At 41.0% G+C, this 15,041-nt stretch overlaps 1 protein-coding gene across 2 annotated transcripts in view; it reads right to left on the minus strand.

Annotated features, from left to right (window-relative positions):
• Positions 1 to 15,041, minus strand: part of LOC129744763 (cyclic AMP response element-binding protein A) — a 219,023-nt gene that overhangs the window by 28,984 nt on the left and 174,998 nt on the right. For both annotated transcript variants that reach the window (XM_055737460.1, XM_055737459.1), the window contains exon 2: positions 11,112 to 11,343. In XM_055737460.1, the coding sequence (XP_055593435.1) occupies positions 11,112 to 11,343 (232 nt within the window). The remainder of the gene's footprint in view (positions 1 to 11,111; positions 11,344 to 15,041) is intronic.

A 15,041-nucleotide genomic window follows, 5' to 3' on the forward strand; every position in this document is an offset into this window, starting at 1 on the left:
GATGAAATCATGTTGATTGCTTGACAGTTGCAACAAATTTTAACATTATTTGTTCAGTTTCTTCCAATCGCTTTGCCAATTTATGGTTATTTTTCATATCGTATAACCATTTCAATCGAAATCCAAGCAACCTAATGCCATTTAGTTCAACCAAAGTACCGTGGTTGATTTGAAAGAAATCTTTCGGTTGCTTTGATTCAGCATAATATTTACTATTTTTACAATCTATTTTAGAGTATTTTGATATGATATTGGATTGAGGATGACATGGCAACTGGGGCAAATGTCAAAAGTTCCAGGAATTTTGAGGAAACTCTGAACTGTTATGAACCAGGAAAAAATAATTTGTTAAACATTAAAACACATATCCACATTTGATTCATGTGCGTGTACTTCTTAAAAAAAATCTCTCTTGAAAATATCGTTAAATAATCCTACACCACAAATGAGCCAGCGAACTTATGATATCACAACGAGATCGTTAACGGATCCGACTGGATTTTACGTAACCGGTTTAACTTCAACATCGCATGGAACACATGGGAAATAACACTTGCTCCAATATTTGACACATCTACCGAAATGTATCAGCGACGTCGTTTGAGTCTGTTTCGTATTGAATTAAACGAAATTGTCATTTGCTTCCAATCCTCGTCATCAAGGTACCATTGTACTGAAACAAAAAAATTCAATCAAATTTGAAAGTTGTGTGAAAGGACAGAACAAAACACGTGTTGTTTTGACTAGATTAAACAACCAGTTTAGAAGACCGGGAGCAGGAGTCTCTACGTAAATACCTACTAGAGGTTTCGTGAAAAATAAATTTATCCGTTAGACTGAGCCATGTATTGAACAACGTATTATTTTCCCTTTTTCGAAAAACATTGTTTTAAACAATTAGGGCTTGTAGAAATTAGAACCAGTACAAATTCAATTTCCGATTTCTCTATGAGAAAATGACGTACTGAATTGGTAAAAATATGTTTTTGTAGGGTTTAAACTGTTCGTCTAATACCTCTCATTAATTTCTGCACAATGATAACATTAACCGGCCTATTTTTACTACCACTTTACCATATCAGATAATCATTTGATTGATCTGAAGCTTTTTCTCAGTTTATGCTTGATTATTTTCCGATATCTGCATATCTTTTGATTGGACGAAACATTAGGCAGTTTGGTAGATTAAGACATTGTACAAAAACGTCAAAAATATTACTCTGGTACCATTACAATTTATCCCAGGTGTAGTGGCAGTTATCAAAATCGGGCTAGAACCTCATGGGGCTTATCTCCTGAATTCATTTCTACTTGTAAACTTGTCCACACATAGCTGCTCCAGTGATGAAAATTTTTGTCTTCTTTCAACAGCCAAAATTTAATTTGTTAAATATGTAACCTGCCTTGCCAAATCAACTTGCGGGCAAATTTAAACTAATTTAAAGCTAGCTGGAACATTGCTTTCAAGGTAAGGAAGGTGAAATCGATGCCCCGGGATTTGTCGATTTTGGGAGATTGAAAGCCTTGGCGATCATTCCTCATGACCAGATAGGATTGCCATGTAGTTGTGCAGAATGGTTTTATAGATCAATCGCTGTCATTAGTTTCTTGGTAAGACAACAGGCGCTGCAGTGAATGAAATAAAACGACCTTCCAAGTGGTACAAGCTTTACATAATATGTTTTTTTTTGTAATTTGATTAAAATTTGCATCAAGGTCTTCTGAAATTTTAATTTTGTTCATTTTTACGACTAAAACCACATGATTTTTACAGATTTTCAAATAAAAAAATATTACCAGCTGTATTTGTATTTGTACGCGTCTGTTCTCCATGTTAGGGGCGGCGTGCGGAGTGCAACAACGTCCTGGTGGTGTTCGGGACCCAAAACAGCAACATCACGACGGTCCTCCTGCGAGATAGTGGGGTTAGCTGCGGGCCTTGCGAGCCTGTGACTACTAAAAAAACATAAGCAACGAATAACGAACAACAAATTTCGGATGGAAATCGGCAAAGACCCACGCGACGAAAAGGGACTAGCGATTGGAAACTTGGAACATGGAACTGCCGATCTCTAAATTTTGTGGGCAGTACCCACGTGCTCTCCAACGAATTGAAGAGCCGCAAATTCGACATCGTAGCGCTGCAGGAGGTATGCTGGAAGGGCTCCACGGTACGAACGTATCCAGATGGTCGAGCCATCTACCAGAGCTGCGGCAACACACACGAGCTTGGGACAGCTTTTATAGTGATGGGAAAGATGCAAAAGCGCGTGATCGGGTGGTGGCCGATCAATTCACGAATGTGCCGGTTGAGAATCAAGGGCCGGTTCTTCAACATCAGCATCATCAACGTGCACAGCCCTCACCTCGGAAGTACCGGTGACGACAAAGACGAATTTTACGCGCAGCTGGAGCGTGAATACGACCGTTGCCCAAAACATGATATCAAGATCGTCATCGGGGATTTCAATGCTCAGGTCGGCCAGGAGGAGGAATTTAAACCGACAATTGGAAGGTTCAGCGCGCACCAGCTGACCAACGAAAACGGCCTCAGACTTATTGATTTTGCCGCCTCCAAACGAATGGCCGTACGTAGTACCTTTTTTCAGCACCGCCTCCCACACAAGTACACCTGGAGATCACCGTACCAAACGCAATCACAGATCGACCACGTTTTGATTGACAGCCGGCACTTTTCGGACATCATCGACGTCAGATCCTGTCGGGGCGCCAACATCGAGTCGGACCATTATCTGGTGATGGTGAAGATGCGCCCAAAACTCTCCGTAGTGAACAACACGCGAAACCGACGCCCGCCTCGGTTAAATATCGCGCGACTGAAGCAACCTGAGGTCGCGGCAGACTACGCGCAATCGGTCGAAGCAGCGCTGCCGGCAGAGGGCGAGCTTGACGAAGCCCCTCTCGAGGACTGTTGGGATACCATCAAGACAGCCATCAACAGTGCTGCGGAGAACGCCATCGGTTATGTGGAGCGATCTCGACGGAACGACTGGTTCGACGAGGAGTGTAGGAGGGTGATGGATGAAGAGAATGCCGCGCGGGCGGCAGTAGTGCAGAGAGGCACCCGTCGAAATGTGGAAAATCACCGACAGCGGAAGAGGCAGTGAGTCCGACTTTTCCAGGAGAAAAAGCGCCGCCTGGAGGAGGAGGAGCTCGAGGAGCTGGAGCAGCTGCATCGTTCCCAAGAAACACGAAAGTTCTATCAGAAACTCAACGCATCCCGCAAAGGCTTCGTGCCGCAAGCCGAAATGTGCCGGGATAAGGACGGGGGTATCCTGACGGACAATCGTGAGGTGATCAAAAGGTGGAAGCAGCACTTCGATGAACACCTGAACGGCGCACATGCAGGAGATCAAGACGGTGGGGGAAGGTACATCGCCGGCGTAGCCAACGACGAAGAGGAGCCACTCCCAACGATGAGTGAAGTTAAGGAAGCCATTCGCCAGCTGAATAGAAACAAGTCGGCTGGGAAGGATGGCATCGCAGCTGAACTCATCAAAATGGGCCCGGACAGGTTGGCCGATTGCCTACACCGGTTGATAATCCGGATCTGGGACATTGAACAGCTACCGGAGGAGTGGAAGGAGGGGGTAATATGCCCCATCTACAAGAAGGGCGACAAATTGGACTGTGAGAACTATCGAGCGATCACTGTCCTCAATGCCGCCTACAAAGTGTTGTCCCGAATCCTACTCCGCCGCCTAACGCCACAAGCAAACAGATTCGTGGGAAGTCATCAGGCCGGCTTTATGGAGGGACGGTCTACGACGGACCAGATATTCACATTACGGCAAATCCTCCAAAAATGCCGCGAACACCAAGTCCCTACGCATCATCTATTCATCGACTTTAAAGCCGCATACGACACGATCGACCGTAACGAGCTATGGAAAATCATGGACGAGAACGGCTTTTCCGGGAAGCTGATCAGACTGATCAAGGCGACGATGGATGGAACGCAGTGCTGTGTGCGGATTTCGGGTGAATTGTCGAGTTCATTCGAATCACGCAGGGGGCTTCAACAAGGTGATGGTCTATCCTGCATGATGTTCAACGTGGCGCTAGAAGGTGTTATTCGACGAGCGGTGGGCGAAATGCGGAGCACGATTTTCAACAGATCCAGTCAACTTATCTGCTTTGCCGATGACATTGATATAGTCGGCAGATCATCTGCGGCGGTGGAGGAGATCTACCGCAAACTGAAACGCGAAGCAGGAAGGATTGGGTTAATGATTAATACGTCCAAGACGAAGTACATGCTGGCCTGCGGATCCGAGACCGACCGAACCCGCTTGTCCAGTAATAACAAGGTCACGATCGACGACGACGAGCTGGAGATAGTCGAAGACTTTGTCTATCTCGGCTCACTGGTGACCGCAGACAATGACACCAGCCGTGAGATCCGGAGGCGAATTATCAGCGGAAGTCGTGCCTACTATGGACTCCACAAGCAACTGCGGTCGAGACGACTTAGCCCTCGCACGAAGTGTAACCTGTATATGACGCTTATTAGACCGGTTGTTCTCTACGGGCACGAGACATGGATATTGCTCGAGGAGGACCTGCGTACACTCGGAGTATTCGAGCGACGAGTGTTAAGAACCATCTTTGGCGGCGTACAGGAGAACGGAGTGTGGAGGCGAAGGATGAACCACGAGCTCGCGCGACTCTACGGCGAACCCAGTATCCAGAAGGTGGTGAAGGCTGGCCGGATACGCTGGGCTGGACATGTTGCGAGAATGCCGGACGACTGTCCTGCAAAACAGGTGTTCGCTACGAATCCGGTAGGAACAAGACGAGCGGGGGCGCAACGAGCGAGGTGGTTAGACCAAGTGGAGCGTGATCTGGCGAACGTGGGGTGCCCGAGAAATTGGAGAACGGTTGCTATGAACCGAATGAATTTTAGGAATTATGTTCGTCAAGTTATGTCGTAAGACGGAACACTATGTAAATAAATAAATAATACCAGCTGTATTTGAGGTTGAACCATGTTTAAAATGCACATAACTTTAAGGTGTTTTATCGGAAATTTGTGATATATCACATCAAAACGCGTCGAAAGCAGCATTTCAAATAAAAAGTAAAAAAAATGAAGTCTTAACTTCTATCAGATAAATCGTTAAAAGGTTTAAAAAAAAGTGTTTGAAAGTATCTTCTGCGTCGCCATTTTGTAGCTCATTTGTTTTGCAACTTTCATCTAAAGCATGGTTGCCAGATTGTCTGGTTTTGTGTGGGTTTACCCGGATATTTAATACAAAATTTGAGAAGAGTCCGATCCGGCCCGGTGGCCCACATTTCATGAAAAAATTCCCGGATTTATTCACTTTATTTGTCAAGCAGGAAATAACAAATTGTGTTTTTTTTTGTGTATGCCTCCAAAACGACATTTTTTGAGAAAGGTAAAAAAAAATCATGAAAGGTTTTTTGAAAGCCAAAAAATACGATTTAAAATCTGTCGATAAGTTTTGACGAAAATTTTTTTATTTCATTTTTTTTAATTTTTGTTGAGAAATTTCTGGGTTTTGACCAAATATGCCCGGATATTTCCCGGAGTTTTTATCGTAAATTTTGAAACCAAATGCCTGGATTTCGCCAGGTTTTTATATAAAATTTCCCGGATTCGTCTGGACGGATACGTGCTGAAAAAATTCTTAATCTTAAACCTTAAAACCTTAATCTGAAGTAATGAAAATGGGCCAATCACTCCTTCAAGAGTAGTGGAAGAAAAAATGACTCTTATTCACTACTTTTACATAGAAAACTAGCAACTCTCGAGTAATTACACTCACATATCACACTCGAACCGGCTAAGACAGTGACAATAATTTTTTTCAAAAGTTGATTTCATAAGATTTTGTATTTAAACCCTCTTAAAGAGAATAACATTTACTGGAAATTTGCAGATGCCTGGTTTTGTGGTAAAAAACAACTTTGGTTCACAGTGTTTTGGATTAGGGAAACTTTGGTTATTAAAAAAAACAAACATTCTGGCAACACTGTAAGAACTTAAGAACGCAGTTGAAGTAAGGAATTCAAGTCTAGGAACAGGGCTGATTGAGTGCTTGGAGTTAAGTTTCAAGCAAGTTGGCTGCTTTTCTATAATATCATGAAAACAAAAAAAATGCTGACAATCTCAAAAAAACGTTTTTTTAAGGAAAAGCTTTCATGATCATTTTTGAAAAACTTGCTTGAAAAATTTCGTTTTACAACACATTTTTTTTTTGTTTGATTTGCCAAATGAAGTTAATAAATCCGGACAAAAATCCGGGCTGTTCACAAATTTTGAATCAAATATCCAGGCAAACCCAGATAAAATAGTGCAATCTGGCAACCTTAACATAGTCTAAATTAGGCCAAATGTGCCTTACTGAGCACCAATTTCTTTCGAGACATATAGGACGAGAATTCAGCAAATATATTTTCAAGAATTGAATAGAACATTCATAGAGATTTTTATTGGTTTGTTGTGAATCAATAGCTAAATTAAGGTTGCCAGATTGCCCTGTTTTATCCGGGTTTGTCTGATATTTAGTACAAAATTTGGGAACAGTCCGGTCCGGTTCATTTATGCCTCCGAAACGTTTTTCTTGAGCAAGTCTAAAAAAATAATCATAAAAGGTTTTTGGAAGCTATTTCAAATCAGTCCATGAGTTTGAAGAAAAAAATGTTTTTATAATTTTTTTTTTCATGATTTCCCGGATTTATGGTCGTCAATTTTGAAAATAAATACCCGGATTTTGCCATGTTTTAATATTAAATTGCCCGTATACGTGCTAAAAAAAAATCTGGCAACCTCAAGCTAAAATGAGTAATGATTGACGATTTTTCATTTTGATTTTGACAAAGACGAAAGTGATTTATGAAAAAAAAACTGGTAATTAAATTTTTTTTAAGAGCTCACTAACTTGCGTGCCTATAAAGTGGTGCAGAACATCAATCTGCAGAACATCATGTACAAATGAAATAGTGCCCAGGAATAGAGATAGACATTTGGTGTCTTTGGCAACATTGTTCAGCCTTTCAAGAAGTATGTATGAGTTTATTTATCGCCGAGGGTTCGATAGCGAGATAAAAATGTTATCTTTTTCGTTATTCAAATTAGGGCTTTGATGTCTTTGACAAACTTGTTACACTGGCCAAAATATACAAATTTGTCGAATATGTCAAAGTTCTATTACATCAACCTCAGAAGTTACAGTAAAAGTAAAAAATACCTTGAAAAAACAGTTTTCTAAATCTGAAACGTTGTAGATTGGATAAAATGGTTCCTCGTCTTCGGAACAAAGCCAAGATGAACAATTGTTTCATACATTTTGATGAATTTAGAGGTTGCTGAAGCTCTGTAGAAAGCATTTAATGTATTTTTTTAGTGATTTTCAAAGGCTCGTACATCAACACCAATGAAATCGCCTGTTGGTCGATAACGAACCTCATCTTCAAATCGGTCCCATTTTTTATCGCGTTAATCGATTTAGTGAAACCCTGCCAAGTACTAGATAAAACATTTTTACATCTTTTGGCAAAATTTCAAGTTATTTTAATGAAAATTGACAAAAATACAGCGAACTTTGAGAACCAATCTCAAATTGCCCTTTTTTGTGTGATTGGCTGTATCTTGTTTTTCAGTCATAGTAGAGTAAAGTGGGGCAAGTGTACGCAGGCGGAAAGAGTACGCACTAGGCTTTTACAGTAAACGACAACACTGAAACTAGCAACACTGTATCGGTTTGACAGGTCATCGAGTCAGCTGATCATATGTGTTTTTGTTTGTGGTTTGGTTCGCGCACGTCGGAGAAATGAGATAAGTTATAGTTTTTCCAATTTTTATGTAATTTTATGCGTATTTGGAAACATTATCACGCTTTGTGGAAATTCGCTAATCAAATCTGCATACGTGACAAAGGACACATAATTAATATAGATTAAATCTGTGGAACACTCATGCCAGGATATGATCGGAATATTTAGCACTTTTAGCTTTTTTCACAAATGGTCGTAGGGGGCAAGAGTACGCACGTTTGGTGGGGCAAAAGTACGCGTTGGTTTCCTTCGTCTTTTTGATAGCATTTGGAAAGCTAACCCAAAGAATAATCATGTTTTCAATAATCAGGACATACAAAGGAAAATCCAGCCGGAAGATTTGCTCTCCGGAGATGCTGGAAAACGCCAGGCAGTGGTTGAAAGACGGAGAATCGAAGCGCCGGATTGCTGAAAGCCTCGGGACTTCGGAATCAACCTTGCGTGAACGCCTTAAGAAGGTAATCAACAGAAGATATTTTTGTATTGAATTGTGAATAACAATCATTTTTCTCGACCAGGGATTCGGTGCTGAAAGCCATGGACAATTCACTTCAGTTTTTACCCCTCAGCAGTCAGAGGATCTCGTAAATCACTGCAGAGCGCTGCACAGTGCTTTTTACGGTCTGACTTTCAGTGATTTGCGTCACTTCGCCTTTGCCTTTGCTGAAGCGAACAGCGTTACCCATAAAAACACTGTTTTATTTTAACTATTGTTTATGAAATAAAGGTTTTGTTTTGTTTAATAAACGATTATAATGACTCAAGACCTCACTTACACCGGACCAGAATGGAATACATTATATGCGTACTCTTGCCCCACCTCATGCGTACTCTTGCCCCACTGGTGGGGTAAGAGTACGCTTTGGTAATTTTTGAAAAATATAATTTTTTATCAATGTTTACAAACATAATCAAAACTTTTTGCGTCATACAATCAAGGTTAAGAGCCTTACTTTAATTTGGTTTGACTACTATAATCGATACTTTGTTCTTTGAAGAGATACAATAAGTACACAACTAAGTGCGTACTCTTGCCCCACTTTACTCTACAGTCTTCAAATTTTGCGGAGTGTTGGTTGGATAGTTGAACTAGATTTTGTGAAAATTTTATAAAAAAAATATCAACCTAGATTGGAATGGAAGTTGGTCAGAGTTGGAAGCGAGTGCGATGCCTCACGCGATGTCATTCTTTTTTAAACTCAAATGTACATCTGTTTCCAAAAATTTTGTAAAGGGATCCAGCTAGACCCAAGCCTTTTTTCATACTATCCAAATCATATTTTCAAATGAAACAGAATCTACAAAATTATTCGAAACAAGTTCAACTTTATCAAAATTATCACCAAACAATGATGAGCTAGTCTAAGAAGATTGAGGAAACAACATTCGGCAAGCGAACCGGTGTGTGTTATTTGTTCAGATGCTGAAGTTTTATCAATCATTCCGATTGTTTGCTCTATATTAGATTTATTATTGCAACAGGTCCAAATATCTGTTCCCAAATAAAAGTTTCTTGGCAAGCGTACTGCGAGAAAATGTTCGAAACTTCGAGCTCCAAAGTATGGTTTCTGTATGTGTACACAGGTAGCAAGCATTTCAAGGTCGAAACTGAAATCACTTTAACTATATAGCTAAGTAGAATCCACCCTCCTCTAAATACCACATCGTAAACTATTACAAAACATAGCGCTGCGAAAGTTTAAGGTTGAGTCATCACACATCATGGAAGCTAGCTAGCTCCTTGATCTTTGCTGGCGCAACAACCACGCGAAGATCGGCACGTTCAGCTGCTTGCTGATAGTGCAATAAATTGATTCAAACTAATGGGATTATACTTATGAGTTAGCTCGTATGGTTCCCACCCATCCATTAGGTTGAGGATAAACTTTAGGCCCTGCATTACTTCTAGTTTGTTTTTAAACTGCAAACCATTTGCGCGAAGATCACTGTGGAAAATGTCAACCCATTCATCAGGTTGAGGAATTCTGAAGAAAGGATTTTTAAACTGAAATTTTCTGTTTTTCAATTATTTGCTGTCAAACTTTAGGGAGTCCAATAACTCAAAACCTGTTGATTGATCGGTTGAATCAATTTAAAAGGTTTTATTCATGTAATAAACGAAATAAATACCGATAACCAGAGCTGTCGTAAAAAATCATACAGCGCCGCTTGATTGAGTGCTGAGTCCTGCCCATGTGGATGCATGACGCGACGGTGGTAATTCAACTCCCTTCTCAGTCTCTAGAGACTTTGCGTTGCGTGGTAGAATATCCAGCGGCTGCAGGCGCAATCCCGTGAAGCACGCAACCGAGCGATCGATTCGCCGAACGATCATCATCGGTAGCAGCAGAAGGTGATACCTACTCATCGACCGCAGATCACCAGTAAACCGGTAAACAGAAGAAGAAAAAGAGTTCGGATATGGTATTCGAGTTACGATTATTTAATATGGCCATAAAACTGCCCATTTCATGCTTATTAACGGTGATGACATTTCACCGCATACTGCGTTTCTGAAATCTGAAGTTTCCGGTGCAGTTTTCTTTAAACGTTTTAAACGTCTCTATAAATTTTAGTAGCCTTTCGAGCGATCATTGCTTACTAAGATTCTATAAAGAACCCTTAAATCGATCGACCTTCTACATTGTTGTGCATCTGCACTCATTGAAGATTGTCGGTCGATCGTCGAAGATTGGAAATCGAAAAGCCGGATTCAATTGAATGTCACGGTTGATTTAAGGGGTGTTCATACCTCTATTAATAAAACAGTGCCTACTGGGACCGGTTTGTTTTTTTCTCTCTCCTACGATGAGGTATTTATACTACAATCAAAGCAGCTCGGTGTGTCCGGATCCGATTTTCTATTGACAATTCGTGCTCTTCTTCCTCCGTCCGGCGTTTATCTTCTGCTTCTTCTGGGTTGTCTTTCGGAACGGGGACAGTATAATCAAACAATAAACGGATTTTTGCTGAATGATTTTACGATCACCGAGCTTCAGCACGACGCTAGGGGAAGAGATTTGGGTCAATGAAATGCTTCGTTCGCGTTGTTCTAACTAGCAGTGCTAGCTGGTCACCAGCTTAGCCGTGGGAACTTTGAACCGGCCAAATCGTCGGATGAGGTTATGCAAGGTTCTCATTTATATTGAGGATGTTGCTTTGGAGGTTTGATGCATCCTTCTCCGTTCAATCAATAAATTCTGTTTTTAAATGTAGACAGTTTTACAAATGTTGGTACAACCTGTACAGGAATTTTCTCAACCACAAGGAAAATAATTGATCACACTCACCATCCATTTTGTTCTGCATGCTGTGCGGGGAATCTGGCAGGGTGTCCGAGATCGAGTCGCCGTCCGAGTTGAGGCTGTAGGAGTGCTCTGTTTTGATCGGGGGCATGCCCGAGCCGCCGATAATGGCATCGGTCATGAGTTTATCGTTCAGAATCACCGGTGGCAGCTTCGAGTCGCGATCCATCCAGTCCTGCATGTCGCCGTAGCTGGACATTTTCAGTGTGTCTTGCATCTGTAGAGACGGAAGATGGAAGAAAAAAAGATAGGGAACACGGATTAAGAAAAATATAAATAAAAAAGGAACATTCGAATTAGCATCGGAATTAATCGAGCAGGGTTCGGAATCTGTCATTCCGCTTTGTTTTGGACATTTTGGTGGCAGGATTGAACCGAATACCTTCGTGAGAAAGGTGACATAATTCGAAACACGGGAACACAGGTGGACGGTCTGGTTCAAAGCGTACAGATTTATAAATCTTTGGATTAAGAAAAAAACCGAAACAAGAAATATCTAGCCGAAACGGAGGGGTGAAAAGAAATGCGCACTACCTGAACCAGTTCTTTTTTTTAAACGGACCGAAAAATTTTATTACTTTTTGACAAACATTGAAGTAAGTTTGGAATGACCTAGATTTATCGAACGATATAACCGAAAGGCCTGCTTTGATTGAATTTTCGTCAGTTGATAGACTGGTCGGTCATCGGGTTCGTTGCCTAGCCGTTCATGTCTTTTGAAAGCAAGGACTACTTTGATGCTTTCTCGATCGGCTTCCGGTAGCGAAACCAATCATTACAGTCTTACTAGCCACGACGACTCGTCATTGGATGATAATTGAACACATTCGTATAATTACAAGCCATTGACAGGAGGGACAACGCCTGCTATGAACGAGCTGCAAATCGCCGACATTAATAGGAGTTGATTTCCCAAAAGAGCCGGCCCAATTTGGACATAATCGTTTATCGAACTCTGCGAATGCAACGACCGACGGCTTGAATTAAAACTAGAGTAAATAAGACAAAAAATCTCGAACTCTCACGTGGTATTTTTCGGCAATCGAGTCCTCGAAATCACCGGGGACGAACCGACATTTCTTCGAGTTTCCCGCGACTATGTCGATTAATAAGATTGTTATGTAGCATTTTTAATAATCATAATCATAAAATACTAAATAATTACGATAATCGTTTTTCGCTTTTCTTTATAAACAATTTTCTCCAAACCACAGTCGTCTGATCGTATCACATTTCGTCCGTTCGTTTCGTTTCGATTCGTTTTGTTTCGACTGCGCAAATGGCCAGAGAAAGCCAGCGGGGCCGTAGCATTCCAACTTCAGCGACCACTTCCAATTGACCAAATCTCCCAAATAACAAACCGAAACGGAATGAAGCATGCGTGCCGGAATCGATGGCGTATGAATGAGCCAACGAGCCTCTTGGGCTCCCTTCGTTCGAATATTGTTTGCTCAGAAAAGCGAGAATAAAAGCAACTAAACAAAAACAAAGCCGGATTGTGGGATTCGGGGCTTAATTTTTGAGAAAAATGGTTAAACATATTTTTTTAACCACAAATAAATTTGAAGAAGAACAAAAAACTAAGCTCACACTTTTTTCGGAAAAGAATTGACAACTACCTTTTTAATTTACACAAGTCTCTATAAATGGTCCCTTATTAAATCGATTTCGATTCAGTGTGTCGGACAGCGAAAATTCTCTTTACCACATCGGTAAACAGTCATCTGTCATTTCGACTGGGACCAAAATTTGCCAAAAGAAATGGTCAAGAAGTATGCAGCACAGCACCACCGCCCAATCTTTCTCAAGTCAGCAGAAAAAAAACGACAAAATAAACACCAAACAGCAGCAGCAAATGAGATAAAAAAGCAAATTATAAGACCAAAGGGTTATATCAGGTTTTAAAAATGAAAGTTGTTCTACCTGTTTTGCAGTGCTTTTCAGGCAGCCACCAACAACAACGACGCGATCATCATTGCGCTGGATGGCATGTGAACGATCGTTTCTTTCTTGTTTTCGCCGACGACGTCGTTGTGGTAAAAAAGCCCGAAAAGCAGCTCAAGCACGCACATTCATCCACGAGGTGGTCGTTATATCGACGAGATTCCCATTGTTGTTGCTTCGGGTAAAAGTTCTGTCCCGAAAGGAGAAAATCGTTTCTTAACAGGTTGATTTTTCGGGTGAACGAAAATTTTCCTCAACAGGTTAATCAGTTGGCAACTAACTTGATTTTTTAGATTAGGTGTGTTGAATAATCACAGTAGCCAAGTGTTTTTTCAACAGATTAATGACTTGGCAACTCGCTTGCTTTGATAAATTCAATGTTGAGTAATCAAAGCAATCGAGTAATACCAAAAAACAGTTTTGTTGCTTTAAAAATCTTGCTTGTTCTGTTAAAGAAAGTACATTTAATTTTTTTATATGGGTTTTTTGAAAAAAAAATCCAGTATTTCAAAAAAGAAACCAAAAAAACCAGAGGGGATCCACAGCGTTTAAATGACTAGTTTGCTTACAAAACAACTATACTTCATGCCTGTTATATGTGCTCGTAATAATTATATCGTTGTTTAAAGCTCACATACATACATATGTATAAAAGACGGGAAGCAACCATAATCGTAGGTGGTAAAAAACCAAATTATTTTAACCTCAAAAACTAAAAATTGGAATCCGAAATCAGGCTAATATATAAAAAAAAATCATCAATTGTATTTAGATAGAAATCATATAACTACTCATATATATGAAATTCCAAACATTAGAGAAGGTTGACACAAGGTCAGTTCTGCGAAATTCAAATTTCAAATTCCATCACGTCAATCACAACAACAATAACCGAAAAACGGTTATTACTTTTAGCACTACCATGCGAATGAGTAATATTTTAAAGCAGCCATGTGATTTTTGCTTTTTTTTTGCTCATTTGATTCGCGTTTCCCTGCCGGATGACAAATTTCTGCCCGAAAGTTCATTCACACCCCAAGTAGGTAGGCATTTGGGTTTAGCGAATATTTTGTTGAATAATCTTTCCGGGCGACCCACTCTCTCATTCATATCGCCCTGTCGTCCGATGAATCAATGTCAAGGACAGGTACCGCAAAAAAATAATCCGATATCAAAGAAGCCTATGAAACCCGAGAGATTTGCTACCTGAAAAGAGTCCCGAAGCGAGGCCCCAGCTTACTGCGATCCAATCAAAACACACAGAGCGCGGCGACCAACCAAAACAACGATCCGTTCGACAAAAGTGCATTCCAGAAATTCCTTTCCCCTTGTCCGCCTGGCCAAAGCTCAATGAGTCATGATGGCCATTTAGATTGCGCAGTGCCGCTGCAAAAAGGTGCATATGTACATGAAAATAATAAAAGCGAATAGAGTAGCAGCGAGGAAACCGTTAGGTCCGTACTCCTCGCTCATTTCCCGGTGACTTTCCGCTGGAATTGGCGGGTTCCTGCCCCCCGGTCGTTCGTGTGGCCATGGCGTTGTGGACAGTTTTATTGGTGTTGTTGTTGCAGTAGTTTTTCTTCGTAGTGGCTAAAGTCAACCATAAACAAAGCACACCGACGAAAAAAAAAACGACTCATGGTGGTATCCATTCAGCCATGTCAGATGGCGAATTGTTGTGTGTTTCTTGATGGTTCTTCTTGTAGGTCAAATTGACCACGGTTGACTGGGTCCTAAGCCTAGCTAGTAGGCGATGTCGTAGGTATCTCTTCGAAGGTACTTACGTTTACCAATGCTTATCTGAGGTCTCGAACCAAGGCGGCAGGTTTCTGGCTTGCTTCGATAAATGCAATTTTTCGATTTTCCAATCGTTTGGTGCCGCTTACCAGTCAGTAGGAGTCGTCATGTGAATAGATTTGTGTTGGACGATTTGGGACGGATGGAAGTCGTTGAGGAATGTTTTCAAAACTT

Source organism: Uranotaenia lowii, chromosome 2 (genome assembly GCF_029784155.1).
Source record: "Uranotaenia lowii strain MFRU-FL chromosome 2, ASM2978415v1, whole genome shotgun sequence".
Lineage (NCBI taxonomy): Eukaryota > Metazoa > Arthropoda > Insecta > Diptera > Culicidae > Uranotaenia > Uranotaenia lowii.